At 43.0% G+C, this 15,403-nt stretch overlaps 1 protein-coding gene across 10 annotated transcripts in view; it reads left to right on the top strand.

The window, feature by feature from the left end:
- Positions 1–15,403, top strand: part of kmt2ca (lysine (K)-specific methyltransferase 2Ca) — a 308,052-nt gene that overhangs the window by 222,045 nt on the left and 70,604 nt on the right. For 8 of the 10 annotated variants that reach the window (XM_060922565.1, XM_060922568.1, XM_060922569.1 and 5 more), the window contains 7 exons: positions 2,080–2,275; positions 8,069–8,155; positions 8,436–8,483; positions 13,617–13,754; positions 14,112–14,141; positions 14,571–14,705; positions 14,788–14,935. In XM_060922565.1, coding sequence (XP_060778548.1) covers positions 2,080–2,275; positions 8,069–8,155; positions 8,436–8,483; positions 13,617–13,754; positions 14,112–14,141; positions 14,571–14,705; positions 14,788–14,935 — 782 coding nt within the window. The remainder of the gene's footprint in view (positions 1–2,079; positions 2,276–8,068; positions 8,156–8,435; positions 8,484–13,616; positions 13,755–14,111; positions 14,142–14,570; positions 14,706–14,787; positions 14,936–15,403) is intronic. The other 2 variants (XM_060922564.1, XM_060922566.1) reach the window with 2 other exon arrangements.

Genomic DNA, 15,403 nt, shown 5'->3' with positions numbered 1-15,403 from the left:
TTTGTTTGCTTGTTTATTCCTAGGGCTGCGTACCTAAACGTAACATTAGGTACAGGTACCGGTACAGAGGTTTAGGTACAGGTCCGGACCTGTACCTGAACAATTTGACAAATTCTTCTGAACTTCTTCAATAATGACAGAAACATTAACCTCCTAAGGCCCAAGCTATTTTTTACATGCATTTTTTTTTACTTCTCTTTGCTATTTGGGCTTATTAGAACCTGATTAGAATAAAAACTAAGCATCATCTTTTGATGAGATGTACTTTTAGAGAAAAAGTATGTCCACATATGTGGATTCTTGTTCCGAATTTCCATAAAGTGCTGTCCACGCATGTGACCGCTAAGCCCTAGGAGGTTAATAAACTGTTGACAACTTGTCAGTATCTTTATTCAAAGAAAACCGAACATAACTAGGTTTCCTACCTCACTTCTCCGTCACCCTATAGTTAACTTGGGACAAAAAGTCATAAGTTGTCTCACAGCGAGAAGTGACTACACTAGAGTACTACAGACTACGCGCAGTCCGCGGCCTTTAACTTACGCGGCAAAATTACACAAAGCAACAAAGGCCGCCAATGCCAGCAAAGGAAAAATGGCTGACCTGCTTTTGAGTCTTTTTGACCAATCAGAACGCTGGATCAGCCAAGCTCTCGCAATGTCTCGTGAGACTGTGGCGAGAGGATCTTAAATCAAAGATGGCTCTGATTTCAAGTTTCAGCACGGCATTTTACGTCTTTTCCAGTGCTAAATTTCCGTCTTTGTGGTAGGATTTACGCATCTTCAGTCACAAAATAAGCATACACTTGGTGTAAATTTATATCGGTACAGTACCGGTACTTCATGATCCGGTATTTTGGACCTGTACCAAATCGATTTTCACGGTACAGTACCGGTACACAGTACCAGTACGCAGCCCTATTTATTCCCCCAAAAATGATGTTCTAATTATTTTTTACTTAATATTAAGTAAAGCACATATTAATATTAATATGTGCTTTTTAATTTGATAATTATATAATATTGGCTGGGGGGTTTCGTGGTATATCAGATATATTCCATTCAGCGAGCATGATACTGAACGAGTCGAAGATGAGTAGCTGAATGGAATATATCTGATATACCACGAAAAAAAGCCATTATTATTATTATTATTATAATACATACACATTCCTTTCGGGTGTTCGACGCGTCTTTCTCTTTCAAAATTCTCTCAAAATCTTCCGTATTTAATAAAGCAAGCCTGGCGGCCATGTTTGTTTACAAATTGTCACAGTCGCTTACTCGCGTGGATGTTTTACATCTCCGACGTGTCTCTCTTCCAGTTTTTCGATGTCCGTTGGTATGTTTTTCTCTTGTAAATGTGTGTGAAGAATATACAAGGAAGTTTTGGGAGCCTTTCAGGCGTTCAACACGTCTTTCTCTTTCCCGGCGAACGCAGAAAACTTTCTCATTGGATGTTTGTATCCGCTCCGACGTGTGACGTCATGTTGTCTTGACGACCATGCAATATCGTAAACCGTATTCAGCGCTCATTCTCTGTTGGGTAGAGTGACGTAATACACGTAGGATAAGATGTACGCTAACAATATCGCATGCTGTCAAACCAAATGAATGAAACGTGCTAGAAGGGAATAGAACATACGTTTTTATTCCGTCGAAAAAGTGTCCTGGATGGATAATTTTATTTTTAAATTCTTAATTATTTTTAATTACACTTCAATAATCCCAAACGCTTTTTAGCTTCCTGCACTGTACAGTAGTTAAGCAGTAATTTGTGCGATTTCCCTCCAGCCTCACGTCATTTCCGTCACGTCGGACTGAAATTTAGTGAAAATTTTCAGTTCAGTCTTTTAAACCGCACTGTTTTTGGTTTACACTTTTCCTGCCATATAATCCAGCATTTAACCTTTCGAATGTTGTGCCCTACGGCGTTGTGCTCCCACCACCGTGCTTCACAGCTGCAGTAGGTTCAGATGCAACTGATTTCTAGAGAGCTGTCATTTTCTCTTTTAGCTCCAAAGATGCTCAGCGTTTTTCAGAGTTCTCATTGCTTTTTGCGTTTGCTGGTGTCTCCCAGGAGGCTTTCTTTGGGAAGGAACTCCTGGATAAGAGTAAACAGAGCAAGCAGGCATTGGAGACGGGGCCAGTAGAGGAAGAGGCGGGACACGGAGACGTCAAACCACCCAGCGCCAACTCCAGCTTCCTGGATCCCTCCTCAGATCCACTTCTCAGTGTCGCGACCACTCCCATCTCCGGCAAAGCTGGGGGACTGCGTATGTTCATCCACACTCTCTCACACACATGGGCAAATATACATCCATCTATTTCTCTACGTACTGTTCTCTTTTTCTAATTTCTTCCTTTGTCCCGTTTCCTGAAATCATACGTGCGTGTAGTATGTTCTTTGTGACGAGTCCTCCGTAATTTGGTAAACACTATCTTTCCTGCCCCAGTGCTGCCACATCAGATCCAGTTTTCCTGCTGTGGGCTTCTCTCAAGTCTGTAGGGAAGGATAATGCGTTTTATCAGTTCATATTTCTCTTCCCCCCCCTCGCAACACAGCATAAAGCTCAAGCGCAGTTTTATCTCCGAGCACACTGCACGAGGGCGTGTATTTGTTTATATTTTTGCTCGAAGGAAAAAAAAAGACGCAAATTTGAACCTTTTTTTTTTCCCTTCCCCCTCCCCCGTCCTCTTTGATCCTTAACAAGTACATTCTTGAAGGCGGTTCAAGAAGAGTCTCATTTCAGTCAACTCATTGTCCAGTGTGCCTCCTCATCCTCAGTTCTGTCATGCTTCATTTAAATCCTGCCCCACAGCCCAGCACTCATCTCCTCTCCGAGCCCTCGGTGCTAGCGAGGCCCAAGCTGCACTTAAAACCCAATTTACCAGCTCTCGTCCAAGTTCCCAGAGTTCCCCCATCTGGCCACTTTGGAAAGGATAAAAGCCTCAGTCATCAAAGGGCCGGATTTTAAAAGCTTTTCTCATGTTCGTCAGGAGAAGCACACTTGTTTGTCCTTGGAGATGCGTACACGCACACGTCTACGTACTATCTACGGCCCCTTCTAGAATCGCGGGCACGTTTCAAGCGTTGACTCCGTCAGTCATCGTCGACTCTGTTTGCATCAAACTGGGCGATCCATGATAACAGAGTTGACATTTCCCACCGTTTTGTGTCTTAACTCCACACGCTAACCTGAAACTCGCTACCACAGGGTGTGTCTAAAACCAGAATTTCATGGATTTTAATCATCATGATGTTGCTTTAGGGGTGTTCACACGGCACATATTTGCATCGATGCTGCACCGATGTATTTTGTTGCGATATATCTTACACCGGTGTAAATTTTGTGGAGCGTTCACACATCTCAAACCTGCTTACTAAAGAGAAGCGTGTTAGCACCGGTGCAGCCCCACTTGCGTTCACACGGCAGTAATAATGCGGAAATGAAACATGCGCATGCGTGAAAATTTACTTCCTTTTCCCGCCTTGTTTATGATCGATATATCGAAAACCCATGGTTTATACTTCTCCAGACAAACTTTCTACGTTGTGGTCTATCAGACGCCGTAAAAGAGGGAAAGGAAAGGTTGCGCAAGTACAAGAGAGCACGAAAACAACGCATTCTACAATTCATTCAGCAACAAATCGACGACTTCGTGCCGTCCATGGCCATGTGGACGGTTGTCATGGCATCACCAAGCGCCGGGAAAACAACGTGGATGAAGACGCGCAGTTCTGTTGTTGTTGATATTCACCATTTTGGAAGCGCAAAGTACCAGGATGCAAATTATGCAATGCCCGTATGTAATCAACTCTCGTCACGCGTAGCGAGTCTACCCCTGTAGCGTTCAGACGGCCCATTTTATATCGGTGCTGCCCCGCAAACTCGCATTTACTCCGGAGTAAATTTCTTAAACCACCTCCCGAGCAGGGTTAGATTTGCACCGGTTTACGCAGCTTTCAGGGGCTACACCGGTATAACTTTGTACCGTGTGAACGCTCTACCGGGGCAACCCCAGGGCTACACCGGAGTAAAAGTTGCCGTGTGAACACCCCTTTTGTTTTAAATGAGTAAGAGATTCACTCCAATATCACAATAACAGATTTGACGAATCATTAATCTGCCGTTGGTGCAAAATCCTCAACACTCTGTTCGAATTAACGAGAGAGGAAACAGAACATAACGTACCTCGCTGCCTTCCGGAAGTTTCCCGCCACAGGACGCGACATCACTCGTGCCCCTTTTCAACCAAAGCAGTTCCAGGGCTGGTTCGGGGCCAGTGCTTAGTTTGGAACTGGGTTTTCTGTTTCCACTGACAAAGAACTGGCTCTGGGGCCAGAAAAACCGGTTCCAGGCTAGCACCAACTCTCTGCTGGGCCGGAGGAAAGAACCGCTTACGTCAGCGGGGGGGGGGGGGGGGGGGGGGGGGGCGGAGTCTTTAAGACCAACAACAATAACAAGACCGCGAAAGATCGCCATTTTTAAGCGACGAGAAGCAGCAGCTGTACAAACGGAAAGTCATCCATTATTATTATTGTTGTTGTTGCTGTTGCTGCTTCTTCCGTGTTGTTTTTGCTTCAATATTCGCGCCAAGGTTTATGCAAACGCAGCGACGTAACTGACGTATACAGCGACGTAATGACGTGGCTTCCCTTAGCACCGCGAGCTATGGAAAAGCAAACTGGTTCTCAGCTGGCTCGCAAGTTGAACGAGTTGTGAACCAGCACCGGCCCCGAACCAGCCCTGGAACTGATTTGGTGGAAAAGGGGTATCGGTGCAGGTGTCATGTGTATTATTAAAAGTCTTTGTGGATTTTTTATAACAGAGTTGACATGGACATTGGGACGGATAAAAACGTACTTTTTTTTTTTAATTTCTGAAATTTCACATCATACAGAAAATCGACTTTCGATGCAGTTGATTTTATAACGGTTAATAGAATAAGCCCCCAAAAAACAGATAGTTAGACCGAATCACTTCCTGTTTATTGGAGTTGAATGGATGAATCAGGAGTCGAAGGCAGCCGGTGATGTAGGGGGAGGGGCGGGGGTCGTTTAGTGAATGTTTTCTGGATAAATTGGATCTAAAATGTACACCAAGCATCGCTATTGGTGAAAGTTCGTCATATTATTGTTCAAAACTGATTCAATCGAGGTTTCTTTTGTTGAAAATAACAAAAGGGTTATCTCAGAGACGCAAAATGTAGCCCGGATTCTAGAATGACCCAAATATATAGCATAAGCTGGTTTTACAGCGCGTCATGTCTTTCACTCGTCACACTGGATAAGGTCCAGTTTCTGTACCAGACTGTGCGATAATGCATTTTGCGTGTCCCGTTGTACGGCGAAGATCCCCTAGTGATAGACTTGCTATTTAAAAAATAAATAAATAAATGAATACGTCCTTCTGACATCATCCATCAGCGAGATCCAGACTCGCATAAACACAAACCTTCTTGAAAGTGAGCTTGAGGTATCCGACGGATACTTTTTCTGTCCAGTAAGAAGCTTTGTTTAGGTTTCACCATCACCATTATGCTGCGTCTTTTAAACCAAAACAGTTTCACGCTGCCAAAATCGGTTTTGGTTGCACCGGCTGGCAGTAAATCAGCTGCTGGTGGGCGTGTCGCAATATTCAGGGTCAGACCTCCAGTGTCAATTCCGCAGCAGCAAAAGCAGCTGTCTGGTGTTAAGCCATGAATTTGTAACACATTGCTTGAAGTTTTGTTTAATTTCTTTTAAGTTGTATCAAATCTTTTTGTCAAATCATAATCATGAGTGTTTTGTTTTCCAGATTTTTTTATGCTTCTTTCAGTCTTAAGTTTAACTGTACAGCTTTGATTTAATGTTATGTTTATCTTTATTTAGCATCAGGTTTCATTTTTCATTCAGTCGGGGTGTAACGATATATCGTGACTTAATGCTTTGCGATGCAAAAAATGTGGAATTGTGCGATATCTCTATTCTCTTAATTATGCGTGTAACGTAAACACACTGCTTGACCATCAAAGGTCCCAATCTGTCCAAAGCCATCGAGTTAGAATACACAGACGGCATGCTGATCACATGGTCACGTTCTTTTGTCGAGAGCCTGCAAGATCGTCTGCACTTGTGAAGTGACTAATAGCGCCAGGATCGCAATGATCGACATGCGTTAACCGTTATCCGGTTACATGATCATGTTATGATGATCACAAAGAGCTGTTCCGTAGCTTTTGAACATCATCGCTGTGCCTCTGTGATCTACAGAAGTCGTGGAAGACGGTCATTTTAGCCGTCTTTGGAGCTCTAATTCTGCTGTGGAGCTGCTTGTGGCAGTCAGTCGTTTTTACAGTCACTTTGTTTATTCAGTCCAAATTTTGGAGAGAATTTATAAACGTATTTATTAGCTCACCAGCTGTAGCCGATGAGCTGTTGCCATCACGCGGCGTCCGGCGTCCATCCACAATTCACAAAAATCGCTACTCCTCCCGGAGTTTTCAGTGGATTTTGATTCTGATTGTTCTGTTTGGAAGATCTAATCAGTCCGCACAAAAGTTACTCCTTGGCTTTGTGATTTCTCATTAGCAAGTTGCTAATCAGGCCGGTTAACGAACTTCCAGGAAAATCGCTACTCCTCCATCAGTTTTCAGTGGATTTTGATTCTGATAGTTTTGTTTTGAAGATCGAATTGTTCTCATGAAGAACAACTTGGCTAATTATAAACGTGTCTGGTTTCTCATGGTATGGCCGTGTGAGCTGCTGACACTCTGGTTTATTTATTTATTCCCCGCTGGCCGAAAGGCCCGAAGGGGGATTATGTCGTGGCGATTTCCATCCGTCCGTCCGTCCCGGAAAGGGTACTCACCTTCTGGAATCAACTCCTCTCACAGTTTTTGGAGGAATTTCACAAAATTTGGCAGGATTCTTTGTTATATGACAGTAGTACACAGATTGTAATTTCATTCAATTCGGTCGCATTTTACCTGAGTTACAGCCCTTGATTAACAAAATTGTACTTTGACAATTTCATGAAGGTGTGCTCACCTTCTGACGTCAACTCCTCTCACAATTTTTGGACGAATTTCTCGAAGCTTGGTAAAAGGCCTTGTTATATGACGGTAATACGCAGATTGCGATTTAATTTCGTTTGTGAAAATTTTCCCAGAATTTTGACCCTTGATTAAATAACTTGTACTTTTGACAATTTCATGAGGGTGTACTTTCTTCTGAAATCAACTCCTCTTACAATTTGTGGAGGAATTTCACCAAACTTGGTAAAAGGCTTTGTTATATGACAGTTATACGCAGATTGAAATTTTGTTTAATTTCGGCAAATTTTCCCAGAGTTACGCTCTTGATTATTAACAAACTTGTACTTTGGCAATTTCATCAAGGTGTGCTTGCTTTCTGAAATCAACTTCCCTCACAATTTATGGAGGAATTTCGTGTAATTTGGCAAAACGTTTTTATCCCCCACTGGCTGAAAGGCCCGAAGGTGGATTATGTCATGGCGATGTCCGTCTGTCCATCCATCCGTCCGTCCATCCTGGGAAGGGTACTCGCCTTCTGAAATCAACTCCTCTCGCAATTTTTTGAGGAATTTCATGAAACTTGGCGGGATTCTTTGTTATACGTCACTAATACGCATATTGTAATTTCATTAAATCCAGTCGCGTTTTACCAGAGTTACGGCCGAGTTGCCAGCGGGGGATATCGTGCTCTCAGAGCACTCTCTTGTTTATTAGGATACGGTGAAGCTCGAGTGCATCCTGTTTTCGTATCAGTTTTTAATTTATTTAGTTTAGCACAGACAGAAATGCACACTGTTTTGCATCGTTGATAATTATGAAATGGAAAGGGAGTCTTTCTGGTCATCGTTTTTCTTCAAAGTTTGTCGAAATATTCTGAGAATCGAATCGTGAATGCGGTGTCGAATCCTGACCCGAATGTATCGTTACACCCCTAGCATTCAGAACGTTTTCCAAGCACTTTCTCCTAGCTATAGTGGTGAGTGGTGGTCTGTTTTATCTTATCGTAAGCTACCAAGAGGCTCAGAAATCCCTATTTTCTCAATCTTCAGCCAGTGGACAGGATCCCTTAACCGAGTTGGTTCTCCATTCAGACGATGATCTCATCGGGATGCTGTCGGATGCGGGCCATGATTCAGGTAGACCCCCATCCCGAGCGTAGTCCCCGGCTACGCCTCCTGGTCCTGTCCCTTTCTCTAAACGCTCTCGCTAACCCTTTGATGGAAAGGTCAAAACCTTTTCGCAGCATTCTCTTTTGAGTTTCCTGTCACACTGTTCATACATTTTACTGCATATTTTGTTTGGCTTCATTGCAACGTTCTTGGTTTGCTTTCACTCTGTGCATCATTTTTTTTTGGCTTTGCCGTGCTTTGTTTTGATTTTAATGCTTTGGTGTTTATCTGGTTTGGGTTCCTGTAGGTCTTGATTTATGCCCTTTCCAGGTGGACCGCTCCCCCTCTCCGTTCGGTAAGAGCTTGGTAGGAGAGCAGCTTTAGCTGTAAGAGTAGAGCTGTCCTGTTTTCTCACCCCCCAAGGCCACTCAGCACTCCTCTTTCACTTTCTGCTTCAGTCAAACTCTGCATGCCTCTCCTCTGCCCTTTCATGTCCACACACTCGTTCACTCCCACTCTTCTGTGCTTTCCTTTTTTGCATTTTTATTTTTTTTTTATTCGACACTAACCACTTAGGAAATGAAATTGCATGCAGCTCTTCTCCGGCTCTTTTTAATCTCATTGTACATGTGTATCGTGACAATAAAGGCATTCTATTCTAAGCTGCTGTGAGAACTGGATTGTTGTCGGGGTTGAGCGAGTCTCACCCCATCACGTCTGTATGTTTGTTTTGGCGAGACGTGGCAAAGGTAGATTAACTAAATGAAGCCTGCTCTGCTCTTACAGTGACAGCTTCATAATTAATTTCTCTGAGTGCTAACCGCAGTGAAAGTGCGGAAAAGGAAAGGTCGGGTGTGGGTTTAACGACACGTACGCAATGCCATTAGTTGACATGGAGACGTTCGTTGCTGGAATAATGGCCTCGATGAGTGGATTGACAGGATGTTGAGGAGAGCAGTGTCTCGGGGCGTTTGCACTCTTGGCGCAAATACTTCGGAGGCTCCGCCTCCAGTACTGGGCTTGTTTGGTGGGCGGAGCGCATAATCGCAGGTTTGCTTCATGGATCAGTTGTACAGTTCCATGTGTCACTTTTGAAGCTCTCCAGGTGATGATATACAGGGCAACGTTTTGGGCAATGTTGCTGGCAGTGGGCAACCAGGTGAGACTCGGGGCAACAACCAATCAGAGAAGAGCAAATCTGTTGCCAGGGAGATAGACACTGCAGAGATGGACCCTGAAACATTTGTCGCTTTTTTCTTGGCTTCAGCCTTTGTTTCGCTCGAGTATCACTTCTGGAACAAAACTGAACAGATCCTGTGGTCGAAAGATAATTTGCCATTATTTTAACATTTATAAGTCGAAATAACCAAGTTATTCTGTTAAACGCTTTTTAAATCGCTTTAAAAGTGCTACTATATATGCTATAAATAATAACTGACACATCACAAAAACATTTAAAGGGGAACTGGAGTCATTTTTAAACTTGCTTTATTTCTTAATTAACGTGTTATTCAATGACGTTTTCAGTTTTAGTAACCTTATATCGTGACTCGTATTGGCAACTAATCGCGATTAAATATTATACTTATCGGCCTATTCGGTTTTTAGCCATGTTGAGTTTAGTTTGTTTGGTCCACGGCAGGCGTCGCTTATCCGCGCGATCTTCACGAGACTTGTGCGAGACTTCGAAACGTGAAGCGTCAGCCAGGTGTCAGTGCTGCCATTTTGAAAGCTGTTTTCCAAACGAAGTATTGCACAAAAACGAGTTTAAATGACGATTACTGCCTACTTTTTTCAAACTTTCCTGATTTCTATCAAAACAAACAAAACTTCCGGCTTGATTACGTCAGCATTCGAAAGAGAGCGCGCGCGTCTTTTGATAACGTTGGCAGACGTCGGTCGCTTTGATTTCCGCTGTACGTTTTACTTCCGTCCTACGATGTCTCGCACAGGTCTCAACGAATCTCATTTACGGCCATTGCTTTGATATATGGACTGATATATTACAGAGCATATTTCAAACTCTCAGAACTTGCTATAGCGGCGACAAAATAGTCATCAAACATGCATTCCTATATTTAATAAAATGAGGAATAGAATTTTTTATAATAAAGAATTTGCCTTCAGTTCTCCTTCAGTTCTCATCTCTGCAAAAAAGACAAAAGGGCATGGACCAGGAGATGCTGTTGAGGAAGAAAAGGGTGTGACAGAGCTCGTGAAAGGCTTTCTTTCGTTCTTTTTTACATCCTGAAGTTTGGACTGTTTCACCCTCGGGTTCCACAAGTAGTCGTGCTCTGGGTGTGAATTAGATCAGATGATAAGTTCGACAATCTTTATTACAACTCTCCAAAAAAAAAAATCATGAGCTGCCCATCTCTTTTGATGTGACGCAAGAGAGCTAAAGTTATCCCTACATAGCTAGCGATAACTTTCGGCTAACTGTCTTAGCAAAAATCACTGCTATTTATTATCTATAGTGGTGCTTGAAAGTTTGTGAACCCTTTAGAATTTTTTATATTTCTGCATAAATGTGACCTAAAACATCATCAGATTTTCACACAAGTCCTAAAAGTAGATAAAGAGAACCCAGTTAAACAAATGAGACAAAAATATTATACTTGGTCATTTATTTATTGAGGAAAATGATCCAATATTACATATCTGTGAGTGGCAAAAGTATGTGAACCTTTGCTTTCAGTATCTGGTGTGACCCCCTTGTGCAACAATAACTGCAACTAAACGTTTGCGGTAACTGTTGATCAGTCCTGCACACCGGCTTGGAGGAATTTTAGCCCATTCCTCCGTACAGAACAGCTTCAACTCTGGGATGTTGGTGGGTTTCCTCACATGAACTGCTCGCTTCAGGTCCTTCCACAACATTTCCATTGGATGAAGGTCAGGACTTTGACTTGGCCATTCCAAAACATTCACTTTATTCTTCTTTAACCATTCTTTGGTAGAACGACTTGTGTGCTTAGGGTCGTTGTCTTGCTGCATGACCCACCTTCTCTTGAGATTCAGTTCATGGACAGATGTCCTGACATTTTCCTTTAGAATTCGCTGGTATAATTCAGAATTCATTGTTCCATCAATGATGACAAGCCGTCCTGGCCCAGATGCAGCAAAACAGGCCCAAACCATGATACTACCACCACCATGTTTCACAGATGGGATAAGGTTCTTATGCTGGAATGCAGTGTTTTCCTTTCTCCAAACATAACGCTTCTCATTTAAACCAAAAAGTTCTATTTCGGTCTCATCCGTCCACAAAACATTTTTCCAATAGCCTTCTGGCTTGTCCACATGATCTTTAGCAAACTGCAGATGAGCAGCAATGTTATTTTTGGAGAGCAGTGGCTTTCTCCTTGCAAGCCTGCCATGCACACCATTGTTGTTCAGTGTTCTCCTGATGGTGGACTCATGAACATTAACATTAGCCAATGTGAGAGAGGCCTTCAGTTGCTTAGAAGTTGCCCTGGGGTCCTTTGTGACCTCGCCGACTATTACACGTCTTGCTCTTGGAGTGATCTTTGTTGGTCGACCACTCCTGGGGAGGGTAACAATGGTCTTGAATTTCCTCCATTTGTACACAATCTGTCTGACTGTGGATTGGTGGAGTCCAAACTCTTTAGAGATGGTTTTGTAACCTTTTCCAGCCTGATGAGCATCAACAACGCTTTTTCTGAGGTCCTCAGAAATCTCCTTTGTTCGTGTCATGATACACTTCCACAAACATGTGTTGTGAAGATCAGACTTTGATAGATCCCTGTTCTTTAAATAAAACGGGGTGCCCACTCACACCTGATTGTCATCCTATATGATTGAAAACACCTGACTCTAATTTCACCTTCAAATTAGCTGTTAATCCTAGAGGTTCACATACTTTTGCCACTCACAGATATGTAATATTGGATCATTTTCCTCAATAAATAAATGACCAAGTATCATATTTTTGTCTCATTTGTTTAACTGGGTTCTCTTTATCTACTTTTAGGACTTGTGTGAAAATCTGATGACGTTTTAGGTCATATTTAGCTAACGAGAGTTTATACTTGGCTGAAAAAAATAAAATTGATGTCTTTATTACAACCTGACCATAAAAAAAATAGATGTCTGCTGGTTTGGCGCAATTGCCCAGCAACACTGCCCAAAAAGTTGCCCCGTGTATCATCACCTTGAGGTTTGCGCCATAGTTGCCACCAAGTCATCGTCTTTGTTTTTGTTTTTTTTAATTAATTTCCTTTGGTACCAACACTCAAGCGGTAAACAACTTTTTTGATCCATGTCATGTTCCATCTCTCAGACACTGACGTTCCCACTTCCTCATCACCACCAGGCTTGAAACAGGAAATTATGGGACAGATTTGACCAGTCTGAAAAAGAAGAGCTCTACACCAGGGTTTGCTAGAAGAAAGCCCCAGACCACCAGGGGGACATAAAAGTGTGAAATGAGCTTAACTTTGGGGAAAGAACCTCTACGAGGATTTGGTTTTCTCATCTCATCTCATTATCTGTAGCCGCTTTATCCTGTCCTACAGGGTCGCAGGCAAGCTGGAGCCTATCCCAGCTGACTACGGGCGAAAGGCGGGGTACACCCTGGACAAGTCGCCAGGTCATCACAGGGCTGACACATAGACACAGACAACCATTCACACTCACATTCACACCTACGGTCAATTTAGAGTCGCCAGTTAACCTAACCTGCATGTCTTTGGACTGTGGGGGAAACCGGAGCACCCGGAGGAAACCCACGGGGAGAACATGCAAACTCCGCACAGAAAGGCCCTCGTCGGCCACGGGGCTCGAACCCGGACCTTCTTGCTGTGAGGCGACAGCACTAACCACTACACCACCGCGCCACCCCGGATTTGTTTTATTTAAAAAAATAATAATAAAAAAAAATGTGTGTGTAGGGTTTTTTTTTTTCTTTCTTTGTTTCCTCCTCACTATACAAAGTTTCTCGTTCGGTAACTGACTTTAATGATCTTACCAAACCCACGCTCTGCCTTTTCAAGATTAATCACTGCAATTGCATATTATTCTTTATTGATTATGTACGCCTCTCTTTTAATATGGCAGGATCCACGGTGGGTGTGTTTTTTGTTTTTTTTTTCCTCCAGTTTTTCTCCCCACACTCAGTTGGCAGGCAACACAAATTAGGTTCCTGTTATTCACAGAAAATTGAGTTAAGGGGGAGGGGAGGGAGAGGGGGAAGAAACATAAGCGTGTAGAAAAATTATTTTACCATGACAAGAAAGATTGGTCCTCACGCTCTTTTCCTTTTCCCCGCTCTGTTTTTTTCTGTCTGAGCACTCAGACGCGGTAGAAAATAAATTGGTTGTCAACGCTGATTTTCACCTTCCTAGTTTGACAGCTCTAGCCCCCCCCCCCCCAGAACATTTTACTTTTCTCTTGAGTTCGAATGTTCAGGAAATGTCCTCCTCTTAGTAAGAGTCTAATGAGAACGCAAAACCTTTTCTTGCCCCAGCTGGTTTGGGTATTGGGGCCATTTCTGATGATCCCTCAGGCCCACCTCAGCCCGTTCCTGCCCGGGGACCTCGACAACTGCATGAGGAGCCTCTGGACGTGATTCTCAGCCCGGAACTGGACAAGATGGTGACGGATGGTGAGGAGCTCTGATTAGTATGCGAACCTGACTAATAAATTTGAGCTGGAAAATTGTTTCTCCCAGTGCCTGCAGTAGTTTAGAGATAAAATTGCGATGCCTAATTCTCAGTAGCTTTAGTGACTGACTCATCAGCGCACCATAACTTCTGATTGACCCATAAATCAGCGACTCCCTGTAATTAATCACAGCTTCCGTCTTCCTTCTATAAACCTTACCCTGTGATGTGTTCAAGCCTCTAATCAGAGTTGGAGGAATTCAGTTCTGGTTTTTGCTGAGGAAGATAAACTGGCTTTGACACGGTGTTGAATACATTTCCATGTAATCCGATGTTTGTGTTTGATTTTTTTTTTTTAGGGGCTATTCTCAGCAAGCTCCAGATTCCAGGTTTGTATTTATTTTCGAAATAATATATGTAATATTGGGACATGTTCAGATTGCCTTATGTACTGTACCGTATGTGTAGCATAAGTTACTACAGGACTTCAGGAGTACTTATGATCAATTCCCGTGGCCCTCAAGATGCATGCATGCTCGCGCATACTAAAAAATTGTGTGCCGAGTTTACTCCAGTTTAATGCAAACTGATTCTTGTAAACACTTGTCCTTGCACAAGTGGCACTTGAGCAGTAGTGGGTCACGTGACCATAATGCATGGAGGCTGTACCTGTACCTGTGCTCAGAACTCAGTAACTTACGACTCCCAGAAGTGTCTCTTCTCTGAGCCGTCTTTTCTTTAAATTGGGTGGTAAAGGGTTAGTAATGATGCATGTTGGTGGCCTTGAATACTAACTAGACCCTCCTGTCTTTATTTAGAACTAGAAGGGAAAGATGTGGAAGACTTGTTTACAGCAGTGTTAAGCCCAAGCACCAATCAGCCGTCTCAACTAGCACAGCCTCCCAACACCATCGCTAACGTGCCAGTCATGACAGTGCCACATCAAGGACCAGGTATCTTTAATCACGTCTTGGTATGGCGGGTAAAAACAATATATGATTTGTTAGAGCAACTAAATCTTGGTTTGGGTTTCAGGAGGTAATGCTATGTTCCCTCGCATGCCTGTTATGAATGGTATGATGGGTCCAAACCCGGTCTTTCCCACAAATTCCATGATGTCTGGAGCTGGCATTTCTGGCACTTTCCCTCCGGTTCACCGGATGCCTTTTCCTGAAAGTATGAGGTAAGACGAATTACAGCCCACCACTGTTCAATTCTCAAATCTGATTGATTAGCTCATAAGGCCAATGAGCTGTTGCCATGGCGTCCGTCCATCCATCATCTACAGTTCAGTTAAATCGTATCTCCTCCATCAGTTCTCCACGGATTTCCGTTCCGATTGTTCAGTTTGAAAGAACTCATCACGCCGCACGAAAATTGGTCGTTGCTTTGTCAAATCTTTTGCTAACGAGTTACTAATTAGGCCACATTAATTAACGAATTTTCCAGGCCTCTCATTAGAATTGTATCTCCTCTCTGATTTCTCATCCGATTTCGGTTCTGATCGATGATTTGGGTCGATCTTCTCTTGAGGAACAAAACCTGGCCGTTTGTTGGTTGATTTTCCTGTTTACAGCTTTGTTTATTTTCAGTTAAATCATATCTCCTCCCTCCTTCAGTTCTTTAATCTTTAATCAAAATACTCCTAAAA

This window comes from Neoarius graeffei, chromosome 5, assembly GCF_027579695.1.
Source record: "Neoarius graeffei isolate fNeoGra1 chromosome 5, fNeoGra1.pri, whole genome shotgun sequence".
NCBI classification, from domain to species: domain Eukaryota; kingdom Metazoa; phylum Chordata; class Actinopteri; order Siluriformes; family Ariidae; genus Neoarius; species Neoarius graeffei.
The sequence above is the reverse complement of the archived record's forward strand: the minus strand, read 5'-3'. Positions and strand labels throughout refer to the sequence as shown.